We start from the raw sequence: 24,375 nt of genomic DNA on the forward strand, positions 1-24,375 counted from the left end.
ACTGGTGTTTAATTTCTCCGGGAGCAGGGATGGTGCAGTGGTGAGAGCACTCACCTCCCACCACTGTGGCTGGGGTTCGATTCCTGGACCTGGCATCACATGTGGGTTGAGTTTGTTGTTGGTTCTCATCCTTGCTCCTAGGGTTTTTCTCTGGGTTCTCCGGTTTTCCTTCCTCCGCAAAAACCAACATTCCAAATTCCAATTCAATCTGGAAGTAGTGAACAAGGAAGAGCCATCCAGTGGAATGTCCATTGCTAAATTATTTATTATTTATTTATTCTCCACACAGTCTCACTACTGAATCAAACATTCTGGTCATGAGGTCAAAGGAAATGAAACCAAACTGAAGAAACTCACTATTGTTACAATCTCCTTGTCAATACTATGGGAAATAATGGGTGTAAAGGGTTGAAGAGAACAAATAAAATTCCTAAGACTCCATAAAATACTTTAAGTGTAATTAAAGCAATCATTTTATTGCAATTACCATAAGTTTTACTAATGAAAGTGACACATTCATTAAAATAAACTTTATTCACCCGTCTCCTTCAGATTGTTTGTTGATACAATCACAAGATCATTATACAGTTTCAGTTCAAAGTGCTTTAATTTGTAACAAAGAACAAATAAAATTCTTGGTTTACCTCACACACCATCAATCTCAAATTTTACTTTTTAAGAAAGAAGGTCATAAAGGAATCATTTTACACTTGTGTTACAGCAAAAATAAGTAAAGACTAGGTTACACTTTATGGATTGAATCAAATGGTCAGTATGTGACCTGTCGAAAATTTATATCACAATTACTGTCTCTCTTCTGCACTGATCCTCATTAACTGAATAGTAATCATAAAATTAATCAAAAAATGCTATTGGATAATCCATTCTGTATCCTGTTACATCATCACCAGAATAGAAATATATACAATTACAAATTATTGAGTCTGCAAGAGAAACCAAAAGAATAATGTAGTTGAACATAATGTGAACTCTCTCTTTAGGATCACAATATCAATTACTGGGGCACCATGTATTGTTTATCAAAAGGTTTGGGTCTGAGCCTTAAACAGGTCACTGTTGTAAAACTGTTCAAGTCTGAAAGAGTCTCTCGCAAGTTAGTAGACGAAGTGGGTACAAGAAAACTAAACTGTTACCACAGGGAGCCCAGACAAGCAACGAGTCTGGTTGTTTATTCGAAATATAAAGGAATGTATGGGAGAATATTGAAGAGTCTTATTATCGTAAACTTATATCATGAAATGTCTGAGTTAAAGCTCAAAATAAATGTAAACCTACCTCAATTGCTGTGTATTGTCATTTCTGTGGCTCTAAATGGCAAATTTGAGTGATTTGGTGGGTTTTGCATTGACTGTTACTATTATGTTATTTACTTCTCATAACGCATAGTAACAGTCGACGCAAAACCCACCAAATTGCTCAAATTTGCCATTTAGAGCCACAGAAATGACAATAAACAGCAAGTGAGGTAGGTTTACATTTATTTTGAGCTTTAACTCAGACATTTCATGATATAAGTTTACGATAATATGACTCTTCAATATTCTCCCATATATTCCTTTATATTTCGAATAAACAACCAGACTCATCGCTTGTCTGGTCTCCCTGTGCTGTAACAAGAAGCTGGGTGAGGACGGCAATCAACAAGGATTCCACCCACAGAGTTGCTATGCTCCTGACAGCTGAATACTAAAGAAACTGGGATAAGCTCCAACGGTGTAAGTCACAGCATAAAGAACAATGTTTGGGATTCAGCAACATTTGATAGCCCACATAATAAAAGCTCCTACTAGTTTTTTCATTTCATAGCAGAGTGTTTGTCAGTAAAAATTAGCTTGATATGAGATTTACAAATAAACTGCCAAATGATATCCTGGGGCTTTTGAGTTACACTTGCATTCCAATAGATCTGACAAAAAACTCCTATTTACTGAGAATGCTAACATGTCTGTCAACAATCTTTGGTGACTGCAAAGGACTATGCAAAGGATGTTGAGTTGAAAACAATTTGAATATTGACTATAAACGATAATAGAGAAAGTGTTGAGAACATGTTCAAGAATTGTTGGCCCACAAAATAATATTCATCAAGATTCTAAAAATGTTTTGTAACTGATAAACAAGAGGAAGTCTTTGACCAGTTGCTTAAAAATGGAACACAAAAAAATTCAGCTTTTTCCTTTTCTGCCAAAGTCTACATTAAGTCAGAGCTTTTGTTTTGCTTGTTAATTGTGTCTTGTGTGATAAGCTTTTTTCTGTTGTGTTTCTGAAAGGATGCAATCCAACTGAAAACCATACAAATACCACACCAGAAGGTTTATATTTTGTTTGCTTATAATTTTTTGGGCTCTGCCATCTTCATTGCTTTCATCTTTTTAGTGTTAATACACTGTGGCTGGCCTTTGGTAATTACCTTATATGTTACTAATGAGGCTAAACATCTTTGCCTCCCCATTCTTTGACAGCTGCCTTTAATGCCCCTGCTTTTATTTCTGGTCCAATAAGAGGATTAAGTTGACAGAAATAAGCACAAACCCAGCTAGCTCACGAGTTAAGGAAGAGGAACCTTAACATGATTTTCCTTGTTTTCTCACTGTTACTATGATGGATAAAGCAACACTAACTGACATTGTGAACATCGATACAGAAGGTTTATAAAACTATGGGACTCGAAACAGTTACAAGGTAACGTGTTGAAAAGAAATTTCAATAGGCAAATAGCAATCAAGCTCAAATTTGTAAAAGGATACAATAACCAACAGCATACAGCAGTCATCACAAGCATAGTCTGTATCAGTCTAGAATCACAGAAGATGGAAAGTTAACTTTATCACAACCTTAAACCATTTTTCCAATATTTTAGCTTGAATAGCTGCAATTCATCATCCTTGTAGGCTTATTTTTCTTCTCTCATATTAAGGTTAAGTTCAAGGCTACGTTTTTGTCAATGACAGAAAGAGAAAAGTAAACAAATGAACATACCAAGGGGTGGGGGGAATGGTTTGGAGCAGAGGTTGATTATGCCCCTCTAAAACTGCTTCTTTTCTTTGTCAAGCTTATGATGAAGTTTTCAAGAGAAGAAATGACCGCCTAACCCTCAGAAACGATATAAATGTACCAAACTTTCCTTAATTATCCCAAAATAATATCCAGTTGAAAATAGTCATGGGAAAAAAATCTAACTTGATATCACGTAAAACCTAATTCTTTCAACTAGCTAACAAGAAAATGTGTAGCATCTAGTGATAGTAAATTATCAGATCTTGGAAGTTAAAAGTGGAATCAGAGATTTAAACCAGGTTCTGAATATCTTAGATTTTCACCAAATATCGTAAGGGTCTTCTGTGGCGTTTAAGTTTGAGACGTATCGAATGTCATGATCATTTACCTCTTATTCGGTCCTTTCATAAAACAAGGAACAATTGCACCTACAATCACCCATATTACCGTAACAACAAGAACTGGAACTACTGCCATAGCCTTTGCAGTGCCATCGTAGTTCGCCATCTTGAATTATTTTGACGGACGATGTAATGTCACGTGAATTGAAATAGTGGACCTACAGAGGACGACGGGAGCTTGACCCAGTTTCTTTGGTGTTTGTCCCAATGATCAACATGGCGGACGAAACGAGCCAAATTGGGGTAGTGTTAATTTGTGGAATCCCTGCAGCTGGAAAGTCTTCATTTTCCAAAAAATTGCACAAATATGTGCATGAAATCACGGAGGGCTCTTTTCACACGATATATGTGTGTTATGATGACTTGATTCCTTCTGATTTAGATTTGTATAGTTGCAGTAAAGGAAACCCTTCTCAAAACGTTTTGGACATGGCAACTGAAAACAGGGTTGAAAAAAGCGAAAGTCTTGATAATTACTCTTTATGGAAACAGCACAGGAAATATATACTTGAAGCAGTCGAAAAAATCATAAATTTGATACAATCCAGTCCATGTGAAAATGGAGATGAGGGATGCGGATCAGAACCTAAGGCAGTTGAAGTAAAGAGCGAAGGACTACCTGGCTTTCAAGAGTTTTGGGACAATTTTCTAGGGAGTATATCTAGGAAAGAAAGAAAGTGTTCCTGCATCGAGAGAGGCTCAAGTAGCTGGAGGTAAAGTAAATATCAGTCTTTAAAATCGTATACTAGACCACAGAATTTTAGATTCCACGTTTGCTAATATAGCGGCTAGTAAAACACCTTTTGATTATGGGAGTTAATATGGTTAGTGCTGTTAGGAGGCTCCCATTTGAGATTTGTGGATAGGCTCCCTATAAACAAAGACATGAGAAGGAGTTAAGAAGCCTTCCTCTTCCTCTATTCTTCTTGTCAAGCCCTGTGCTCAGTATTTATAAACTTTATGACTGGTTAGTTATGTCTACAATTGATTGCATCTGATGAGTTGAGTGTAAAAGTAAGGTAAATTTTCCTCTGAATTAGCATCTGAGCCAGGAGGGGAGGCAAAACTTATCGTTTCAATGGCATAAAGCTAGTAGGAGTAGTGCTATTCTCCAGATGAGCAACCAGTCTTTTGCTGAGGTGGTTCCCCTCTGTATTTTTTCCGGTCTTCCCCACAGTTTGTTGATACATTTACTCTACATATTTATCTTGCTAGACAGAGAGTGACACTGTGATAGTTAGATAGCTAAGGCTCCTTGTTGGACACTTCACAATGGAGTCTAATCCACCACATTTACCACTTATTGGAGGAGAGAAAGAGAGAGAGAGAGAGAGGGGAGGGGAGGGGGGACAAGGTACATACAGGCTAGACATATACATCTAAGCCAGCAGAGTAAGCTTAAAGTAAGCTAAGGGTTGCCACCCAAGGTTACCTAGAATCCCATCATTAAAAGAACTGTCATTGTTACAGGTGGACTGGTACTGCTCATGTTATGTTAGTGGATGACAATATGTTTTATCACAGTATGCGGTATGAGTATGTCCAGCTAGCAAGAAAATGTGAGTAATTTTCACACATTCACATGGACTTTAAAGCCTACACAAAGGTATCGCTATCTGTGGAATTAAATGATGTATAGGCAATAGAGTTGGACAAAGATACCAACTTCTCAAAGTCCTAAAGGCTAGAAGGAAAACATGATAATTTTCAAGGGAGGAAACATTTTACCTTCTGTGAGATTTGTGACTTGGTAAAGGAGACTTGGAGATATGTTCTGTATGTGAGAGACTCCTGTACAAACTGTTAGAATTGATATAAATTTATATGTAATGGCAATCCTACTCTGTCCCATATGTTACTCTTTGGGATGGCACCCCTAATCTCTGGGGTGCTTTTCATACTCCATCCAGTTATTAGGTAAGTTACTGAGTCTATCCATTGTTTTAATAAGCACTTGGCTCACCAACAAAAATCTTTTCCAAAACTTCTTTTGCCACAGACACTAAATAAAATTCTAGTTTCTATAATTTTGATAATGGAAAAAGGCATTTCAGCTGTCACTTTTTTTCTTTCAAGGAAGACAGAACTGGGTTTGCAGAGGTGTTCTTGCAGTGTTCTCTTGAAATTGCGGAGAAGAGAAACAGCTCAAGGAGCCATCCAGTGTCCTCAGACACCATGAAGAATATGTTTAGTAAAATGGAACCTCCTGAGCCTGATAAGTTTCCTTGGGAGCAGTTCAGTGTCACAATTAAATCTGAAGAACAGTGGGATATTAAAATAATGTAGGTCGATCCACTGAAAAGTATTTAATGGTTGCATTATTTTATTCCACTACATCCAAATTCTTTCAAGAGTCTATCCATAATATGAATGCTACATATAACAGGTCTTGGAACTTTCTTAATTTACTGCTTTTCTCTGAAACAATTACTGACTTTTTTTGTAGAAGAAAGAGATCATGTGCAAAATTGTGCATCAAAATTAAAACAAGTTTGGAAATTCATTTACAATGATATTTGCTTTGGATACAATGAAATATATGAAGTTCATATATTTTGAACTGCGGTATTAGATACATATGGTGCACGATCCTCGCAGTAGATAGCGCTATTTAAGCAATAGCGAAAATCAGACCTGAAAAAAATCAGGCCTGTACGGGATTCGAACCACTGACCTCTGCGATACTAGTGCAGCGCTCTACCAATTGAGCTAACAAGCCAACTGGGAGCAGGCCGTTAAGTTTTGATTCATAATAAACCCGTGAAAGTGATAAATCAGATACAATGAAATATATTAAGTTCATATATTTTGAACTGCGGTATTAGATACATATGGTGCACGATCCTCGCAGTAGATAGCGCTATTTACACAATAGCGAAAATCAGACCTGAAAAAAATCAGGCCTGTACGGGATTCGAACCACTGACCTCTGCGATACTAGTGCAAATCAACTCAACAGCCTGCTCCCAGTTGGCTTGTTAGCTCAATTGGTAGAGCGCTGCACTAGTATCACAGAGGTCAGTGGTTCGAATCCCATACAGGCCTGATTTTTTTTTCAGGTCTGATTTTCGCTATTGCTTAAATAGCGCTATCTACTACGAGGATCGTGCACCATATGTAGATATTTGCTTTGAGAGGAATGATATGGAGGCAGATCTTTAAGACTATCTTACAACCAATTTCTCTGAATACTTCGAAAACATTCTTAAAAGACTGGAAAATTTTTACTAGTGAAATTCATTGAACCCCAAATTATTCCCTGCTTACAAAGGGAAAAGTATTATTTAACTATTATGTACACCCCAGGCATTTAACTTATGTATTCAAGTTTTCCTTTAGGGAAAGTGTGACTTGCCTTATTAGAGAAGCTTTGAAGCACCCAGAGATAATATCAGTGGAGGACTTTGAGGAGAAGGTTGGAAAGTGATTGTGATATCTGATGATAACTGTTTTGTGTTTAGGAAGATGTTAACTAAGTCAACAAGTAAGTTACATAACTCCTCCCTGACTGAATGATCATGAATGACATTGAAACAAGTGGTATTTACTTGGAAGTGATCCTTAAAAACCACCTCTCACTTAGCTCACACTGGACTGTTGTGTGGGAGGTTGAGGGTTTGAGCCCTGGCTGGACCAACACTCAAGGTCTTAAAATAATTGAGAAGAATATGCTACCTTTCTATAACATCAAGAAATGGTTAGATATTCTAGTCTTCTCAGATAGGGACGAATAAATGGAGGTCCCGTCTCCTGCAGGGTTAGGGGTAGGAGACGTTAATTTCCCACGCACGAGATTATTGTGTGATGGATGTCCTCCCCTGGGGTGGGATGGGTGGGTTGGGGTTGGTTTAGGTAGATGAACCTAGTAGGGGACTACATGTCCTATTGTTCTCTCGCCTGTACACTGTTGCAGTAGTGAACCCTACTCATGAATGTAGTAGTAGAAATAAGGCTTGAAAAAAATTGAGGCCCGTATGGGATTTGAACCCATGACCTCTGTGATACTGGTGCAGTGTTCTAGCAACTGAGCTAACAAGCCAACTTAGGCCTTATTTCCACTACTACATATTAAGTAGGGTTCATTACTGTGAGGATCACTTTCATGCATTTCCTGAAACCACAGTACACATATATGATTTTCATATATTCAAATTCAGAGCCATTTACTTGTCTGTATTAGATACTGTTAACCTTATACCCTAACATCCATATTCTCCAAACTCCTCTCTATACTTTATCTTTGGTGCTGACAAGGAGAATTGCTTTAACAGTCAAAGCTTCTTAGGCTGGCAATCATTTCCATTATTCGCTTAATCCTAATGAATGATTTAGCAATATTACTCTGGTTACTTTAATGGTTTAAGCTAAGGATAAATGGCCCTTAAATACATTGTTCACTTCATAATTACGGTTTGATGCATTGCCAACCATAATTAACATCTCTATTTAATCCTTCAGTTAACAAGAAAGTTATTAATTAAAAGTGATCAAGGCTCTTTTCGCTCTTTCAAAGGAAAGGTCAAGAATGGCCTGCATAACAAGTATTGTTTATCAGACTGACCAGGTGCTCAGAAAATATGTCACCAGGGCCATCACTGAGGCAAAAGGCAGGTTTTAACAATTAGAAATGAAGAACATTCAGGGTTGCCATGGTCAGGGAAAAACCAAAATTTTTCAAAGTCAGGGAAAAGTCAGGGAAAATCCTAGTTCTCATCAAGTCAGTGAAAAGTCAGGGAATTTTGTTTTGAGGGTTCCAGAAAGGTTTGTGAAGTAGTCGATCGAGTGTAGCAAATGTAAAGGTGGATTTGGCTTGTTTGATAATTAATTTAATTCAAGGTCAGTGAAAAATGTTTTGAGGTCAGAAAACATGTTCACCATCACATAGAACTAATTTAAAACATTTTGAATAATTGATGCTTTTAGTTGTCAATGTCAATTATGTCTTGAACAGCAATTGGTGCAGTGCAAGTTTCTCTTGATAGATTCTCCTTCCACTTTTTGTAAAAAATGGAGTGTTGCTCTTGTGGTTCATTCATGTTCCTTCTAAGATGAGCTCAAAGAAAGACTTTATTTTCTTTAAATAAACATTATACAGTATAATAATGCAGTACTGTTTCTGCTTGATTGACATCTTGGAGAGGAGATGATGATTTTTATTTAAGGGGAAAGGTGGGGGGAAAGTTTACCTTTTAATTATTATTATCATTATTATTTACTCTTACTAAGGGTAAAAAATTAATGTGCCTTACTTTTCCTGAAATATTACCAATGCAGGGAGTGGAAAGGGGAAAAAAGAGCTTCAGTCATTGGCAGCTGAGTTCAACAAGCAGAAGAAGGAATTTCTAGACAGTTTACACAGCATCAAGAGCCATTCTAAATGCAGCAGAAAATACAAGAGGACTCTAGGTCCTAAACAACACTTCCCTGGAGATCACACAGAGTTCACAAGGGACGATTCAAGTGAAAGAACACTTAACACAGCTTGCAAGGAATCAGTTTTAACTGATGAAAAGAAAATTGGTCTTGTTCAAGGAAGTACTCCATGTTTTGAAAACAATGTGGCTGGAAAGTCAAAAATTGGGGATTCTAGATCACACTTTTGTCTCAATTGCTTTCCAGATGTTGAAGATAAAGAAGAATTTAAGTCATTTGTGCAAGAATTATTCAGTGAAATTACTCAATCATAGGACTGTACTTTATTAACAACAGACAGGGAATAAATATGCAAATTATAGAATTCTCACAGTAAATATTAAGCTACTAGTGTTATGCTAGAAGTTAATTACTACTTATTAGTTAAGTCTTACTAAAAATAGTGGATTTACAATGTTGCCAGATTAACTTACTGCTTCTCGTCAAAACCTTGTGATTGTCAAGATTTGTGGTGTACATCAGGGTAAAGAAAACTAAAAACTAAAGTCAACAAATGACAGAACTTTTATTCCTAGGAAAAATCAATTTGTCATATCACTTTTTGGTTTGACAAAAAGAGGCCCTTTGGTTTTCATTTTATTTCAATTTAATCTTCTTATAAATTGGCTAATAGTTATTTTGAGCTCTAACAGATGCTTATGAGATGTTTATTATATGCAAGTTACATTATATGACTGTCTACCTTGATGGCAGTATACCAGCTAGAGTTGGGTACCGGTACCATTCCTAACTTAAAACTTTTAATTTATCATTTGTATTTACCTGCAACATGGGCTCCTTTTCTACTGGATCAAATTATTAATTTATCAATTGAAATAAAACCAGTGAGTTTGTTGGGTTCCACAGTAAAACAATCAAGAATTTGTGAGAACTCAACTTGGGAGCAATTAGAAAGCAACACTGGAAAAAGACGCAGTGCTGATTGATTGAAAAAAATGTGCATCAAGTTAACATCATAACATCCAATAATAGCTTGAAATTTTAGGTTATGCATTCATTCGTTTCTCAAACTCAAGTAAGTATACTTTTAGGCCTGCCTTCTTTCTGCACTAGAAGCTTTCACTTTTCATCAAAACATACGTGTAGCGATTAATTAAACCTGTTGCTACAAACATTCATACCCCAGTTACTCTAAGGAATATCAATTATTATTGATAGGACTATCTATTAACAATAGACAACCCCATTCACCCTCTTAATTGTAAGAACTTTTGATGGCTGGTTGGCTCTCTTCCCAACAAAATTACATTTGAGCCCCAATTGGGGATTTACACTGTATGTGCCTGATATCTATTAAAAAACTAAAAATATGAATATTCTAGTAAAAGTTGGTGTTGGTCTATGCATTCTTACAATGTTATATTGAAGTCTCAAAATATACTTTTAGTCATACCCAGCATGTTGCTTTAGAGTAGGTTGCTATTTTTTCCCAATTCAGTAATATACATTCCAATGTCTATCTCACAGTCTATAACCCAGCAATAATGTCAAGTAAACATAATTCAAGTACACTACAAACTTTATCCTAAAATTCACCTTTGTGCACCATTCTGGATTTTGTGTGACCCACTATAAGTGGGAGCATTTCATAAATTACTTCATATAAAAGTTAAGGCATTTTTTTCTCATAAATATCAACTAGCATAACTCAATATACTTCTAGCATACAATAAACAAAGCTACAGGTGAGAAGTCAGAAATGGGGGAGGAAAACATATACCCAACATCTGGTGGTACAAACTATCAGGAAGACAAATATAGTAATTATGGATGATAAATGTGCTATATATTATGAACAATTAATTTGAACCCAAAGCTTCAAAACAAAGCTAGGGACTAGGATAATCTGCTCAAACCAACATATATTGAGGAAAACACAGACAGGTTAGCTTCCAAGAAACTCAACATTATCATGATTGCTATCACTAGTCTTAAAGCTGATTGTCCCTAAAGCGCCTGAAATAGAAATGACAAAAGATAAGTCATTTTAAAACCAAGGCCAAAACCAATTGAAAGTGATCACACATGCCAATAGTAGGAAAGAAAGGAGCCTTTGATAACTAATAGTAAAAACAAGCAAACTGCCTTAAGAAAAATAAAACATGACCAGAATGTGGTTGGCTTTAGTTGTGCATCTAACTGGTTAAGAGGGAGGCAAACGTTTTCTAGACCTATCCCATTTAAATGTCAAACAAAACCAATTCTGGTTTACATCTGTCACTGAATATATATTGCTCTCAAGTGACAATTAAATTGTCCAGACTATATCATTCCAGTCATCATACGGTACCATTTCAATCAATAGGACCAGATTGTATTTATAACATTTATGATACCAGTGTTAGAACATAAAATTTGCAACATTAACTAATTACCTTCTTGCATTCTCAAGCATTTGTGCTTTCCTTTGATTTAGAAGTCTCTGCCTTTCCTCTGAATTTCGTGAAAATGTTATTTGTGGAGTAGTTGGAGTTTTCTGAAAGAAATAATTTTGATTAAAAAGAATGAACAAACACAATAAAAGTTGTAGAAAGTTAACTGGTCCACAGTAGTGAATAGACAAACACAGCCAAAAGAAACACAAGATGATTGATGGATATTTGGTGTAGTTTAACCAACAGTTTTTACTGAAGAATGCAATACCCATTGAGATCAACAATGACCATTCCACAATGGAGTTAACAATCAACTGGCTTATACATACTAATTAGGCAAATGAATCTACTGTAAGACACATCTGGTTCATTTCTGAAGACTTTTCTGTGTCTACTCATAGACTAGTCTTATACTAGCTTTTTTTTTGGCATATATTTTGGTCTCCTTATCTTTGAGCTGCATTGTAGATTGCCCTGACTCACTGTATGTACAAAAACACTCACTTCTTTAGAATTTCCTAAAGAGGCACTCTTCACTTCGTTATCTGACTTAGCTTCTTTCTCTGGTGTGTAGATGACTCTTCCTTCCAAAATATTGGTGATGGTTGTATCAACACAGTGTGTTTGACCTTGAATAAATAGAATATGCAATGGATTTAGGAGGATGAAGTCTGTGTTGCACCCCCCCCCCCCCTCCACAGCCTGAGCTTATTCCTGTTTCCATGTTGCATGAAGCAAGTAGGAGTATTACTAATCCCACCTGGATGGGGGGTAACAAGGTTACCTCCCAGTGTTTCATCAGGCCCCTCCCTGACAGTTTTCTGTTACCCATTTATACTCCTGGGTGGGGAGAGGCACTGTGAGAGTTAAACCACCACCCAGTTAGCCCATGCAATGGATAGTGCACTGGACTGTTGTGTGGGGGGTCAAGGGTTCAAGCCCTGGCTGGACCAACACTCAAGGTCTTAAAATAATTGAGAAGAATTTGTTACCTTTGTAGAACATCAAGAAATGGTTAGATATTTTAGTCTTCTCGGATAGGGACGAATAAATGGAGGTCCCATCTCCTGCAGGGTTGGGGGTAGGAGACATTAATTTCCCACACACGAGATTGCTGTGATGGATGTCCTCCCCTGGGGTGGGATGGGTGGGTTTATACATTGAGTGTAAAGTGCTGTTGATCTGTCATTGTAAATAGCGCTCTAAAAGAAATAAATTATTATTATTATTATTATTATTAGAGTGAAGGGTCTAATACCCAGGAAAACAACACATTGACTCAGATCAGCAGGGTCTTGAACCCAGACCTCTTGACACAGAATTCAGTGAACAGACCATTAGGCCACGACCATTAGGCCAAAATAGCAAGATGTCAGATTATGGTTGTTTGTATGCAGTTCTTCAGTTTAGTCTATGACTGTGAGGGATGAATGAAAAGTTAAAATAGAGATGCAAGGTTTAGATGGTTGCATTGTTCCCCACTGCACTAAGAATACTTCTTTTACGTAGTACTATCACAATAGGACTAAACACGACTAACAATCTTTATCTAGCTTTTAATAAAAAAAATTACAGCACAGATTTATATTTACAATATTTAATAATAATGAATAAGTGGCCAATGTAGTTAGTATGTCTACCTTGAATGGGTGGTTGGCAACCCTTTACTCAACATAACAAATTATATCTTAGTAAATGTTTTGTTGTGTAGTGTCGCCGAGTATTTTTATGTGTTGTGGCGTATTTCAACAAGCCCATTGGGTGAGTCAAAACACAAACATCAAGTAAAAATACTCAGCGATACTGCATAACAAAATGTTTAATCATAAGAGATTTATTATCCAATACACCACAATGTTATTTCAATGCAGGGAATTTTAAGTGATGCAAGAAACCCTGTCTAACCGGTCCTCTGGAGTACAAATACCACAAGATATTTGTACTTGTTTTGGGTGTTATTTGTGCTCTATGAAGCACAGTTGGATAATAAACAGAAATATTGCACTTCATCTCTAACAAGGTACTTAAAAGTCACCCCTTTACCCCCAAACAATGTTGTCTGAAGTTAGTGAGCATTTTGTTAGCACCAGGCAACATAGAGATTGGAGAGAGGGGAAGATAGATGAAACAATTTAAAAAGTAATCAAACATGCCAAGACTTTTGCTACTCATAGTTTAGTTTTAAATTAACCAACTATTCATTAATAATTTACAACACAGATAAAAATTCAGCACAGTGTGTAAAACAACTAGCAAATTAAAAACTCTTGAAAACCTATAAAATGGAGTTCCATTAACTGCAAATTGGTTTCACAAAATAGTAATTCAATTTATGTATACCAACTTACTCAAATCTCTTGATATAGCTGAAGATGGAACCTGTGGAAGTACCTCCCTAACCTGCTGTACCATTCTTGCCAGCCTTGTGTTTGGACTTGTACTTCTAGGGGGTTGGCTAGAAGGGGTGCTTCCATTTGGGGCTGACTTAGGTTCCTGAGATTGGGGATTTGCTTGAACTATAACATAACACGCATTTAAATTAAAAAATGAATTTTATTACTAGAAGAGTTATTTCATGGTATAAGCATCTAAAGCTCTCTCAAGGAAATACTATGAAAAAGTGGTTAGCAGGCACAGAGGCCCAAATAAAGCACAAAGCTCTGGTTGGATGACTGTGTTGTGTTTCTTGAGCAAGACACTTTATCCTCACAGTGCCCCTTTCATCTCCACCCAGAGGAGAAAACCAGATGGAATGTTGGAGGGAAGGGCAGAGGGGGGTTAACCTGCTATGAACTAACACTTCATCTGGGAGGAATTATTCCCTAGTCCCTCTATGATATAGAAACTGATGACAAGCAGCACAAATTATGGGCTGCTAGGCCTCTGAGACTGATGCTCCTTTAAAAAAAATGATGTACCTGCTTCTAGGTCCTTTACATCCTGAGCTGTGAAGCCCGTTGGCATTAGCCCAGAGGAACTAGCCATGTGCTGCAATATAAAAAAATTTTATCATGCAATTGATTTGTTGACATTTGGGCATACCCTCCTTGGTGCATTTCAGCCATTATTTTTGAGAAAATATCGTATTTCCTTGAATAGGAGCTGACGCTCTAATAAGCCCCCCCCATCTCAAAATAAGCATCCACCCCGTAGGCCATTATTTCAAACAAGTGTCCCCCCTTCCTCCCTCACTTTCTTGAGTATCCGGGATTCAAGTGAAACCTGTTTCTCAAGCCACTTTATTTATAACTTTTTAAGCCTTCACTAGTTTCTTGATAAGCGCCCCATGGATCAAGCACCCTCATTCCAATAAGCAACCCACTCTTTAACCAAAATTTTAAATAAGCACCAGAGACTTATTCAAGGAAATACAGTAGATCCCCTTTAATACAGTACTGAAAGGTTGCTAAGTTAAACATATTTTCTGGGTAACATGCAGTGAAGGAAACCATGCTTTGGGAATTTCAAACAGCTGAGTTAAACTCTTTTGCAATAATTTTCTTTGCTGTAATTAATCATGGCAATTTAGGAATAAAATAGGAAAGTAAATAAACACAAGTGTGGGATGGGAAAGTATCATACCTTCTGTACATCACTGGAAATGTCTTCTGCTTTGGATTTTACTGGTGGAAGAAATCTACACAAAAAGTAAATTTTTTGATCATCCACAAGATTTCAGGAAGAAAAATAAATTATAAGGTATTTATATTGATTGAATTAACATATCCCTACAGGATAAAACACCCAACAGAGTTCAAAGATATGAAAACATTTGATTACCAAACAATGGCTGGTGTGTAATTATTTTCTAGTACGCTAGAAAAGGCACCTGCTATATGACCAGAATACTCGACCACAATAATCAAATCAAAGTTACAAACAAGGCTTCATTTCACTTGGAGCTCATCAGGATCAATCCCTTTGACAAAGAAAATAGAACCAGGGGGAGTCCACCCAAATTATCCTGTAATCACACACACACACACACACACACACAAACACACACACACACGCGTGCGCACACACACACACCCCAACACTGATACACAATTTCTTTAGAAATTTACCCCTTTTATTAGATATTGGCTAAGAGTTAAGAGTAGTTTTAATCTCCCAATTTCCACCGGCAGGAACTCACCTTATATTGTACAGTGTATATGGAACAAACAAAGACCACGACAAGTCCTGCCACCAACCACTTCCTAAAACATGCTACCAATAGAGAAAATATTTTTTAAAAATGTCAAAAAAGAAACTTAAAAGTTTTTTTAAAAACTTTTTTACTAAATTGTCTTATAATAATTATTGACGAAAAGTTAAATTTTGATAAGAAAGTTTTTGGTGGATTAAAAATAGAAGGGTAACCAGGAAATTAATCTTAGGAAATAAATCCAATAAAAGGCATTCTTTGTCAAAACTTTTTTAAATCTGAAGTTTTTACGTCTTAGTCTCAAGTTTATGTTTGTATGAAACTGAAATCTGTAAAATTATATTTATAAATTTGATTGTTTCTCTAAAACTGACAGCCAAAAACCTTGTGTTTTTTTGGGATGTTATCAGAACATGGGGAAGGCAAGTGATTTATATGCTTTCCAAGTGTTCTCCTACCACCCCAAGAGGCTTTATCATGTTTTAGAGCCTGGAAAAAATGTATTCCATTGCTTTTATGATGTAACTAGTTACAAAAAGGTTCTATAACCTGATAACATATTTGCTTGGAAACTGAACTGAACTGATCGATCGGACAATGCATGCTATGTTCATTTATGTTGTAAAAGATTATAGAGATGGACAAAGAATCCTCAAAACTTTACTTCAGAATCACCACAGTGACAATTTGAAATTGAAAGCAACTGAATGAGAATAAAACTCACAGGAGGTATTGGAACAGGAAGAGGGCGTCTCACACTGATTAATGCCTACATAAATACAAACATTGTATCATTGTAAAGGTATTTCCAGCTAAACACAAACACTGGAACTGAAAGCACCCTTATTTTGAAAATGTCCATTACTTTAACAAGAATTCCAGACCCTTTCCATTACATTAACCTTAATTTATAACTCCCTTAACCATCAGAGACTAGAATCATGCTAATCTTTGTTAACAGATAAAAAATTTACAAAAACATAGAAGATATTGAAATTGTCAGTAAGACCACTTACAGGTAATATAGTGCTGCTAAATTGGAAACACCATGGGCTGTAATAGTAAAGAAAACCAAACAAACTCTGTCAGAAATATGTCAAATTGTCCATCAGTCATATTTTGACCTTAGCAGGTTGACAGGCAATGTACGTAAAAATGGTGACTAAATACCAGTGCCATGATCTTAACCCCAACAGCCAGTAATTCATTCGGAAATTAAGCTTTCACATTAGGTTCTCTCCACCTCTAAAGTTATAAAATTTAGCTCACATACAACTACACTTAAATGAGTAAAAGGTTCAAGCCTTAGAAATGTATTTATGCAGTAAAATGCTGGGTTTTAATACATTACACTCAATGATGAGGGCTATTTTACTTTTGTCAACTTCACTTTTGGTCAACAAGCAACTGGATGTTGGTAAAACTACATTGTGCTAGTCTCAACAGTGACAAACTTCTTTAAAAGTAATTAATCAAAGTTAAATGCACAAAAACTGTACAACACATAATTTTTACTTGAATTTTAGAAGGCCTCTCCTTCCATTGGTTATTTGTTCCTCTGGAAATCCCAAAAGAGGAAAGTCAGACCCTAAACAAAAGAAAAAAAATTCAGCAACAACAGAAACGGAAGAAATAAGGTTTAAACTAATGCCACTTTAATTAAGAAACTTTTTTTTAAGTTCACACAACATTTTGTTTAAGACTGATGCTGTAATTCTTATATGAATATTCAAACTCTACGGGCTGGTTATTTATAGGAGGTCTAAACCATTTGCAGTTTTACACAAGCAGTGGGCCTCAGCTTCACTCTTTCAAAGGGTTTGTTAGTTTATGAATACTAAATAAATGTCCTTCCACTGTTAGCTTTTGGCCCCCTTAACATTGTTTACAAAAATTACTGATCAGATAATCCTGATCATCCTGTTATAGATAGGAAGTCTGCATTTTGATTTTTCTGTGTTACGGTGCTCAATACATAAAGTAGAGTGCAATATATGTATATATATATATATATAGAGAGAGAGAGAGAGGGAGAGAGAGAGAGAGAGAGAGTTTAAAAATTGTGAGGATGGACAACTTCTGATGTCAAAAATATAAAAAATTTTAATAAAAAACATTTCAGTCAGAGACCTTCTTCAGGTAAATAACTGAAGGTCTCTGACCGAAACGTTTTTTATTAAATTTTTTATGTTTTTTACATCAGAAGTTGTCCATCCTTGCAATTTTTAAACTTTCTACATTCGTGTTTACTGTGAGGTTTGGACTGCGAATCTTTATTGATCCTCCTGGCACGGTGCACCTTTGTTGGCCTGAGAGTTCCACAAACAACTATATATATAGTTAGTACAATTTCAGAGCTGAGCAAAGAGTTTCCAGCAATCTAATTGGTCGAGCGGTTCCTTATATGACGCTATATAAACCGCTCCGCGCGGTTTATATAAAATGTTAAACTAAAATGTTAATAAATGTTACTAATAAAAATGTTATGATTTTAGAAATTTCTCTGTTGTTCAGCTCTGAAATTATACTAAAACAATTATTTGCCTCAGGTTCAGTGAATATTGTAGAATAATCCCCTCGACTTTGTCTCGGGGATTATTCGTCGATGATATTCACCTCGCTTTCAGCGAATAATTGTTAAATATAAATATATATAACAAGTTAAAAGGCCTCGAGCCAACAGTGACACCGCGCTAGAAGGATCCAAAAGGATTCACAGTCCAAACCTCAATTAATAATAGGAAAAATATTGTAGTACACGAGGACGGACAACTTCGAGCTAAGAAAGACATATACTCAAATAAAAAGTCTAAGAAAGTTTAATAAAAACGCTTCGGTCCGTCCTCATGTACTACAATATTTTTCCTAAAAGTATATAAATATATATATATATATATATATATATTTAGTATAATTTCAGAGCTGAGCGAAGAGTTTCCAGCAATCTGATTGGTCGAGTGGTTCCTTATATGACGCTATCTAAACCGCTCCACGTGGTTTATATAAAATGTTAAAATAAAAAGTTAATAAATGTTACTAAAATGTTATGATTTTTGAAATTTCTCTGTTGTTCAGCTCTGAAATTATACTAAAACAATTATTTGCCTCAGGTTCGGTGAATATCGTCGAATAATCCCCTCGACTTTGTCTCAGGGATTATTCGACAATATTCACCTCGCCTTCGGCGAATAATTGTTAAATATATATAAATATATATATATATATGTAGACTTGAATTAGGTCAAAACCATTTACTTGCTACTCTGAGTTTCATGCCTTTTACAAGACAATCATCAGGCCGCTACCAAAAAGAAAGAATAAATGGTGCATTATATAGTGATTTTGAAAAAACTGTAAGGTTGTAATTCACAATTGGCTGAGGTGCATAGCAACGGTAAAACAATGTACAGTAAACTGTTAAAAATAAATCTGAGAGGCTTAAATTGTTTTGAAAAAAGCTAATCGTAGCGGTTAAACAACTTACAGAAAACTGCCGAAAATGAAAGGCTAAAAATAAATTTCAGAAGCTTAAACAATCATGCTATTTAAAAGGATCTCTTTGCGTGTCTGCAACTCGATATAAGTTCATATATAATTATACAGGACACATATATCAATAGTTTATGGTGGTTATACTTCAAATAGCACATGAAAAACTTCATTTTGCAAAGGACGCATGCAAAGGATTACTACCTCCTTAAAAGATGGCTAAACATGGTTTAAATAATCAATATCCCTCATATCAGGGCCTCCCTAAAACTTCTTGCTTATTTGGGGCTTTAAAACTGAAATGTAATAAGAACTTGTCCATTAAAGTATTACCAGTAATATCAATTTAAAAATTTCAATTCATAATTGTTCAAAATTGATATTTAACTAGAATTTGCAACTCAAACCCTTGTGCACAGTGGCCCATTCTGTTTAAATTGTTTTCAGTCTACACCCGACACTATTGTATCTGTTTACTAATTACTCAGTGCAATTACTAACATTAAATCAACTACACATTCATGTAATAAAAGCTCTTACCCTGTAAATACTCCTTAATCTTGCCATCTACATCTTCTCTTTGTTTGTCAGCACTTACTTCTTGATACCCTAGGACCCACTTTAAAAGCCATGGACAATCACATCTGCTGTATGGCTGCAAAATATCAAAAACAGTAATGGTATTCTCTGACTGCAATATTTCACTACAGATATCAATTCACTTATTGGTGTCACTATGGTTTAAACAGTTCGTCTAATGATATATAGTCATTAGCAGTAGAAGTAGAATGTGAATGGCACCTTTCACTTCAACTATTTCTGATTTTTGTCAGGCAAATGAAGTTGAGCCATCACAGTAACAAAAGTTTTTAATTTAAGAATGCACTGTAACCACTTGCAACCCAAGCTTCACACAGCACCTAATTCACAGATCAACCAAAGTTCACAAAATAAACTGACCAGCCAGTTTGTAACTCAGGTTCAAATGTGGCAAGTTTAAGCCACTGGTCTAGGTACTGGTCAGGAAAATCACCTGAAATTTTCCAGAAACAATGAGACTTTATCTGTTTAACTAAAGATTAATAATAAAAATACATCTCAATCTTGTTCATTTAAAGATGTGCCTTTAATTAACAAGCATCTTCCTAATTGTATGAGCTAAAACTCAGTTCTTATACACGGCAAGATCAAGATCATTATGGCAATTAAGTCATAGGTCCGACTTACCATAACACTTGGAAGTACTGTTTCTATGGCAACATTGTCCAGGGTTGAAACATGGTTGCTAACAACAAGCTGTAAGGAATAAAAGAAAAACATATAGTTTACACTTTCAATCATGCTGCAGATAATTCTCATTTTGTACAAGATTTCCACTTTTTGAGATAATTGCACTCTATTCCCACTTTCAGAGTTTTTTTTGCTTTCTAAAAGTTGTAGAACATAACACAATAATAAGTAATCTATGGAGCAATCATTCATCTATAGATATGACCCTGGAAACTAATAACCAGAAAGGTGGGGCAAGTTTTGTAGACTAGGCACTGCATGAAGCCAAACAAAACCAATGCAATGCTGGATTTCTTTTGATGCTAAAACACAAACAGTTCTCAGTTAAAAAGCTATGTTGAAGAATCCTTATTTATTTAATACCTTATGCTCATCTTTATTATAATTTTCAAATCCTTCTTGAGTCACAACAATACCTAATATGGTACAGGATACTCTGAGAAGAATCCTACAAAATCAAAAAGTACACAATTTTAGCTTCCCGTGTCAATGCCTGTTAGCATATATCTAATTTATTTAAAATTATAACTTTTTTCCATATTACTAATACAATGAAATATTCATTAAAATAACTCATCTCACTAATTTCATACTTTGAGCTGGAACATCTAGCATTTTGGTACTGGTAATGCTTACAAGTAAACATGTTTGAAAAGCATTGGATCAGTACAACTGAAACATGTCAAAACACTTACACCATTTCTTTTCGAAGCCATTCAAGACACATCTTACCAGTAAATAATTTCCAGATTTAAGCCACACAATATACTGTATTACTCAGTAAACTCAGTCAGCCTTAGCCCCTTGGCACTAACATTTTGTTTTGATCAAAACCTCTGCCTTTATTTCACACTACAGGCATATCTGCGCGTATATACATGTGTGTTCACTCATTCATGACAATTAAGTCTTGACACAGGCTTAGTACCATTTTTACATTATATTTTCTCAGACATGTAAATTTCACACACTTGTAAAAACAATGGTGAGAGCAATTGAAAAGGATGTCGAATCTATTCTCCTGCACTGATTCCATTGTATTTGAAGCTTAAAAAGTGATAAACAAAGTGGCAACAGGAATAGATGTTCCTCCTATCCCTACAAGAAAGAGAGGAGAGGAGCAGGTACTTATGCAAGAGGGGTGCTTGTTTGACATTGTGGCTTAGGAGATGGGCACCTATTCGGGAAAAGGCATTTTTACGGTCAAGTGTTGGCAATTATTTAAGGATATACATTACAATATATATAAAAGCTAATGCACTCGTGCATGCAGTTTCAAGCTATAATGGGAATTTGTGATTGACCTGATCACACCTGAATTTTAAACCCTGCAGCTGCACAGCGATGTAGTTTCTCACCTCCTTATCAATGACCCTTTGGGTAACAATGTCAACATAAGAATGAGCTGAAGTCCAAAGAAGATTCTAAATATCATAAGTAAGAAGCCACATGGAAAATATAACAAAAGCAGCAACAGTCCTCCACCATCTGGCAGTCTAGAATCAAACAAACCAAACAATTACCTCATGTTAGAATTAGGTAATGGGTGACATTGCCCCCTTGTACAATCACAATAGTGAAGTTCCCTTGCCCCAAAGTATGGTTGTGTTGTCCCCAACATGAAGTTGCATTGCCCACAATCTGAGTTTTAGCTTTCTTCACGGGGTAGAGTCTTTAAAAATTGTAGAGGCCACATTACTAAGCAGTCGCAACATTGAGATCATGGGTAGAAGGTTATGATACTCGGCCATCAACCCTCCAAGCTTTAAAAGTCGGTCAAAATATGTTTAAAACCTCATAATTACCTCAAAAGTTGGGGGCAATGAAGCTATACTTAGGGGTGAAAGAACCTGGGCAAACTGTGCAAGGGGGTAACATCACTTACATCTGTACAAATAATAACCATGATGGCCTAATTTTGAGCTCCATGGTCTTAAAATTTGGCTTATTGAGCCTTAAATAGGGTCAAAGATCTTAGACAACTAAATTTCAATTGTACAGTAGTAAGTTTCAACCTGTATTTCATAGCCATTTAGCCCTTCAACTCCCATGAGTGACCAAAACAGAATTTCTCCTTACAATATCAACATAATATCAAATAGACAAATGATGACAATAAAGAAACATATCAATTGGGGTATTATTAGTTGATCCAATGCCAAATTCTCAAACCCAACATCATAAGAATTGTATAGCAGACAGTAGAGAGAATTACTAAAAATGAGATCTTGGGGGTGAAGGGTTAGGAAGATATAGCAGAAGCAAAAATATTCATTCCATTTTCCAAAGACATAACATGTAGAAGAAGCTGACTGAAACGTATTGAGGACAATAATATCAAGAGGAAGGTAAAAGAGGCTATTAAGAGATCTAGATGAGATTTCTGTAACTTAACAGAGATTAAGGGCTTGAGCTTCTAAATATTTATAACACCATACTCCCATCAGAGGGCCACTCTGAGCAAGTGGTTAGAATACATAATTTAATACTTTGTAACCATTTACATTCCACAAGGATGATGAAGACTGAGAGACTCAGCCAAAATATTTCCATGAAAATCAATTCAGTCCGGTCAGATTCTTCTACACAAGATGTAGCATTTTCAGAACTGAGGTCAAAGTGAGATTACATTTTCACTCTCTACTTGAACAATCCCAGGAGCAGACAATCCCATAACTGATCCCAGCCACATTCATATTCCAACATTACAATAGAGATGTTCTTGATACCCTACAGGAATCTTACTAACGTCTCAATCCGGCTTTGATCAGTCAAATTCAAAATTGCTTTCTCTGAATAATAAGTGTGAAATTAATCAAATATTGCCTTCTGGACAAGACAGCAAATAAGTCGCAAATACAAATTCTGACTAAAAGGTAATGAACAGAACAGAAAAGAACCTTCACTGTTTGACACATTGTCCTTTTCAACCACTTAGTACTTCAATTTAACCTCTTTTGCCATCATCCTCATAAGTTAACCTATTTGCCCCCTCCATCCCAAAACAATGTTGTATCATGATTCCATGAACTTTAAGCCAACCTTGAATGGGGGAGGGGGGGGGGGCTGTTAATGATTCATAGTGAGGCAGAAACAAGAATGTTATTCTTCAAATAAATAGAACTCTTCCAACATGATACGTCAGCTAATTTTGATGTTGACTGTAGGCCTTCAAGATACCAGTGGCATACTACTACAACTTAGCTAAGATGCCACAGCAGTCATAAACGTGTTTCAGTAGGCTACATGTGTTTTTTTTTTTCTTCTAAGGAAGCGTTGTCACAAATGGTATTTACAAAACAAATTATGTTTTGACCAGCAAAGAAGAAATCAAAGGGGCAAATTAATCTCATGAGCTACCCATTTCATTCTCAGTATCTCAATAATCATTCTCCACACAGTCTGCCGGTTTTAATAAAATTGTTAGTTCCAAGAATTTGGTTCTGAGATCTTCCATTATGTTCTTTTGTTGATACTTTAATTTTAGACATACGTATAACACGTATGTATCCGTTGTAGTTCAATTTTATACTTGGTTCAAATTTTATTTTCCTTTGTTCTCGGTCATGTCAATGTCTGATAATGAGTTCGAAACAAAGGAAAATAAAATTTGAACCATGGATAAAATTGAACCACAACATATCTATTATCACAGTGGTGTCCTAAAAAACGTAGTTGTAGCAAATGCGTGTTTAATCTATTTTCCATAAATACGTATCTATATCAATATGTTGTTTCTTCAATACAAGGAGTTGTAACATACTTCACAACTTCTTCGTCTATACGTTAAACTTGCATAATTAGTACTTCAGCCATTTTACCTGTCACGATCCAGTAAGTCCGTAAGTCTTAAATCTGAGGCCATTGCCTCTTATATAACACCAGCAAGTAGTCTTAGAGTATAAAAGAACAAAATCAATAGAATTTAACGTAGTTCTTTTCCAGGAATAATACCACGTCGCCTTATTTCCCGGCGAACTCGACTGTTCTCAACGGAGCCAGCGGCAGTGGAATATCTGTGGCCAGCAGATTCAGTTACGAAGTATGTTGTTCAAATAAATCTGTACGATCTGTACTTGACGAAAATTTAATAACTTCTCCAATGTTCTTCAGAATCCTCTGGCAAGTCGAACACGAAATAAATAACCTCTTCATCGATTTGCCACCTTAGTATTTTTAACTTATTTTTTTAATCCCTGTATCTAATAACATGGAAATG

The 24,375-nt window shown here is 35.9% G+C and overlaps 3 protein-coding genes across 3 annotated transcripts; 1 reads left to right on the plus strand and 2 right to left on the minus strand.

The window, feature by feature from the left end:
• Positions 1–515: 515 nt before the first annotated feature.
• Positions 516–3,563, minus strand: LOC148742114 (V-type proton ATPase subunit e-like). Its single transcript, XM_088751443.1, has 4 exons — positions 3,407–3,563; positions 2,769–2,816; positions 2,432–2,557; positions 516–944 (listed from the first exon to the last, which is right to left on the minus strand). The coding sequence occupies exons 1-3, from the start codon at positions 3,523–3,525 to the stop codon at positions 2,452–2,454; spliced, it is 273 nt and encodes a 90-aa protein (XP_088607569.1). The 5' UTR covers positions 3,526–3,563; the 3' UTR covers positions 516–944; positions 2,432–2,451.
• Positions 3,564–3,604: 41 nt separating this feature from the next.
• On the plus strand, positions 3,605–10,179 carry LOC111334283 (L-seryl-tRNA(Sec) kinase). The gene is made up of 6 exons (XM_088751442.1): positions 3,605–4,132; positions 4,890–4,978; positions 5,500–5,701; positions 6,759–6,834; positions 7,933–8,030; positions 8,698–10,179. The coding sequence occupies exons 1-6, from the start codon at positions 3,627–3,629 to the stop codon at positions 9,104–9,106; spliced, it is 1,380 nt and encodes a 459-aa protein (XP_088607568.1). The 5' UTR covers positions 3,605–3,626; the 3' UTR covers positions 9,107–10,179.
• Positions 9,093–24,276, minus strand: LOC111334284 (lipid droplet-regulating VLDL assembly factor AUP1). Its single transcript, XM_022939980.2, has 15 exons — positions 23,978–24,276; positions 21,515–21,652; positions 20,520–20,604; positions 20,094–20,162; positions 19,407–19,521; positions 16,893–16,965; positions 16,394–16,430; positions 16,102–16,146; positions 15,366–15,439; positions 14,810–14,864; positions 14,146–14,215; positions 13,576–13,743; positions 11,732–11,856; positions 11,228–11,328; positions 9,093–10,808 (listed from the first exon to the last, which is right to left on the minus strand). Exons 1-15 carry the CDS (start codon positions 24,019–24,021, stop codon positions 10,784–10,786), a joined length of 1,224 nt encoding a protein of 407 aa, XP_022795715.2. The 5' UTR covers positions 24,022–24,276; the 3' UTR covers positions 9,093–10,783.
• Between the last annotated feature and the right edge of the window lie 99 nt (positions 24,277–24,375).

This window comes from Stylophora pistillata, chromosome 1, assembly GCF_964205215.1.
Source record: "Stylophora pistillata chromosome 1, jaStyPist1.2, whole genome shotgun sequence".
Classification (NCBI taxonomy): Eukaryota; Metazoa; Cnidaria; class Anthozoa; order Scleractinia; family Pocilloporidae; genus Stylophora; species Stylophora pistillata.

What these genes read in the sequence shown, in the direction of transcription:
- LOC148742114 (XM_088751443.1), bottom strand. Translation starts at nt 3,525, where the DNA reads ATGGCGAACTACGATGGCACTGCAAAGGCTATGGCAGTAGTTCCAGTT. An exon ending in ATGAAAGGACCGAATAAGAG is followed by an intron (nt 2,817 to 3,406) that starts GTAAATGATCAT and finishes CTGTGATTCTAG; the next exon opens with ACTGATACAGACTATGCTTG. An exon ending in GCTGTATGCTGTTGGTTATT is followed by an intron (nt 2,558 to 2,768) that starts GTATCCTTTTAC and finishes CTCGTGAGCTAG; the next exon opens with CTGGGTTTGTGCTTATTTCT.
- LOC111334283 (XM_088751442.1), top strand. Translation starts at nt 3,627, where the DNA reads ATGATCAACATGGCGGACGAAACGAGCCAAATTGGGGTAGTGTTAATT. An exon ending in AGAGGCTCAAGTAGCTGGAG is followed by an intron (nt 4,133 to 4,889) that starts GTAAAGTAAATA and finishes TCATTGTTACAG; the next exon opens with GTGGACTGGTACTGCTCATG. An exon ending in TGTCCAGCTAGCAAGAAAAT is followed by an intron (nt 4,979 to 5,499) that starts GTGAGTAATTTT and finishes CTTTCAAGGAAG; the next exon opens with ACAGAACTGGGTTTGCAGAG.
- LOC111334284 (XM_022939980.2), bottom strand. Translation starts at nt 24,021, where the DNA reads ATGGCCTCAGATTTAAGACTTACGGACTTACTGGATCGTGACAG. An exon ending in GACTTACTGGATCGTGACAG is followed by an intron (nt 21,653 to 23,977) that starts GTAAAATGGCTG and finishes GTTTGATTCTAG; the next exon opens with ACTGCCAGATGGTGGAGGAC. An exon ending in TTTCCAGTGATGTACAGAAG is followed by an intron (nt 14,216 to 14,809) that starts GTATGATACTTT and finishes TTTATATTGCAG; the next exon opens with CACATGGCTAGTTCCTCTGG.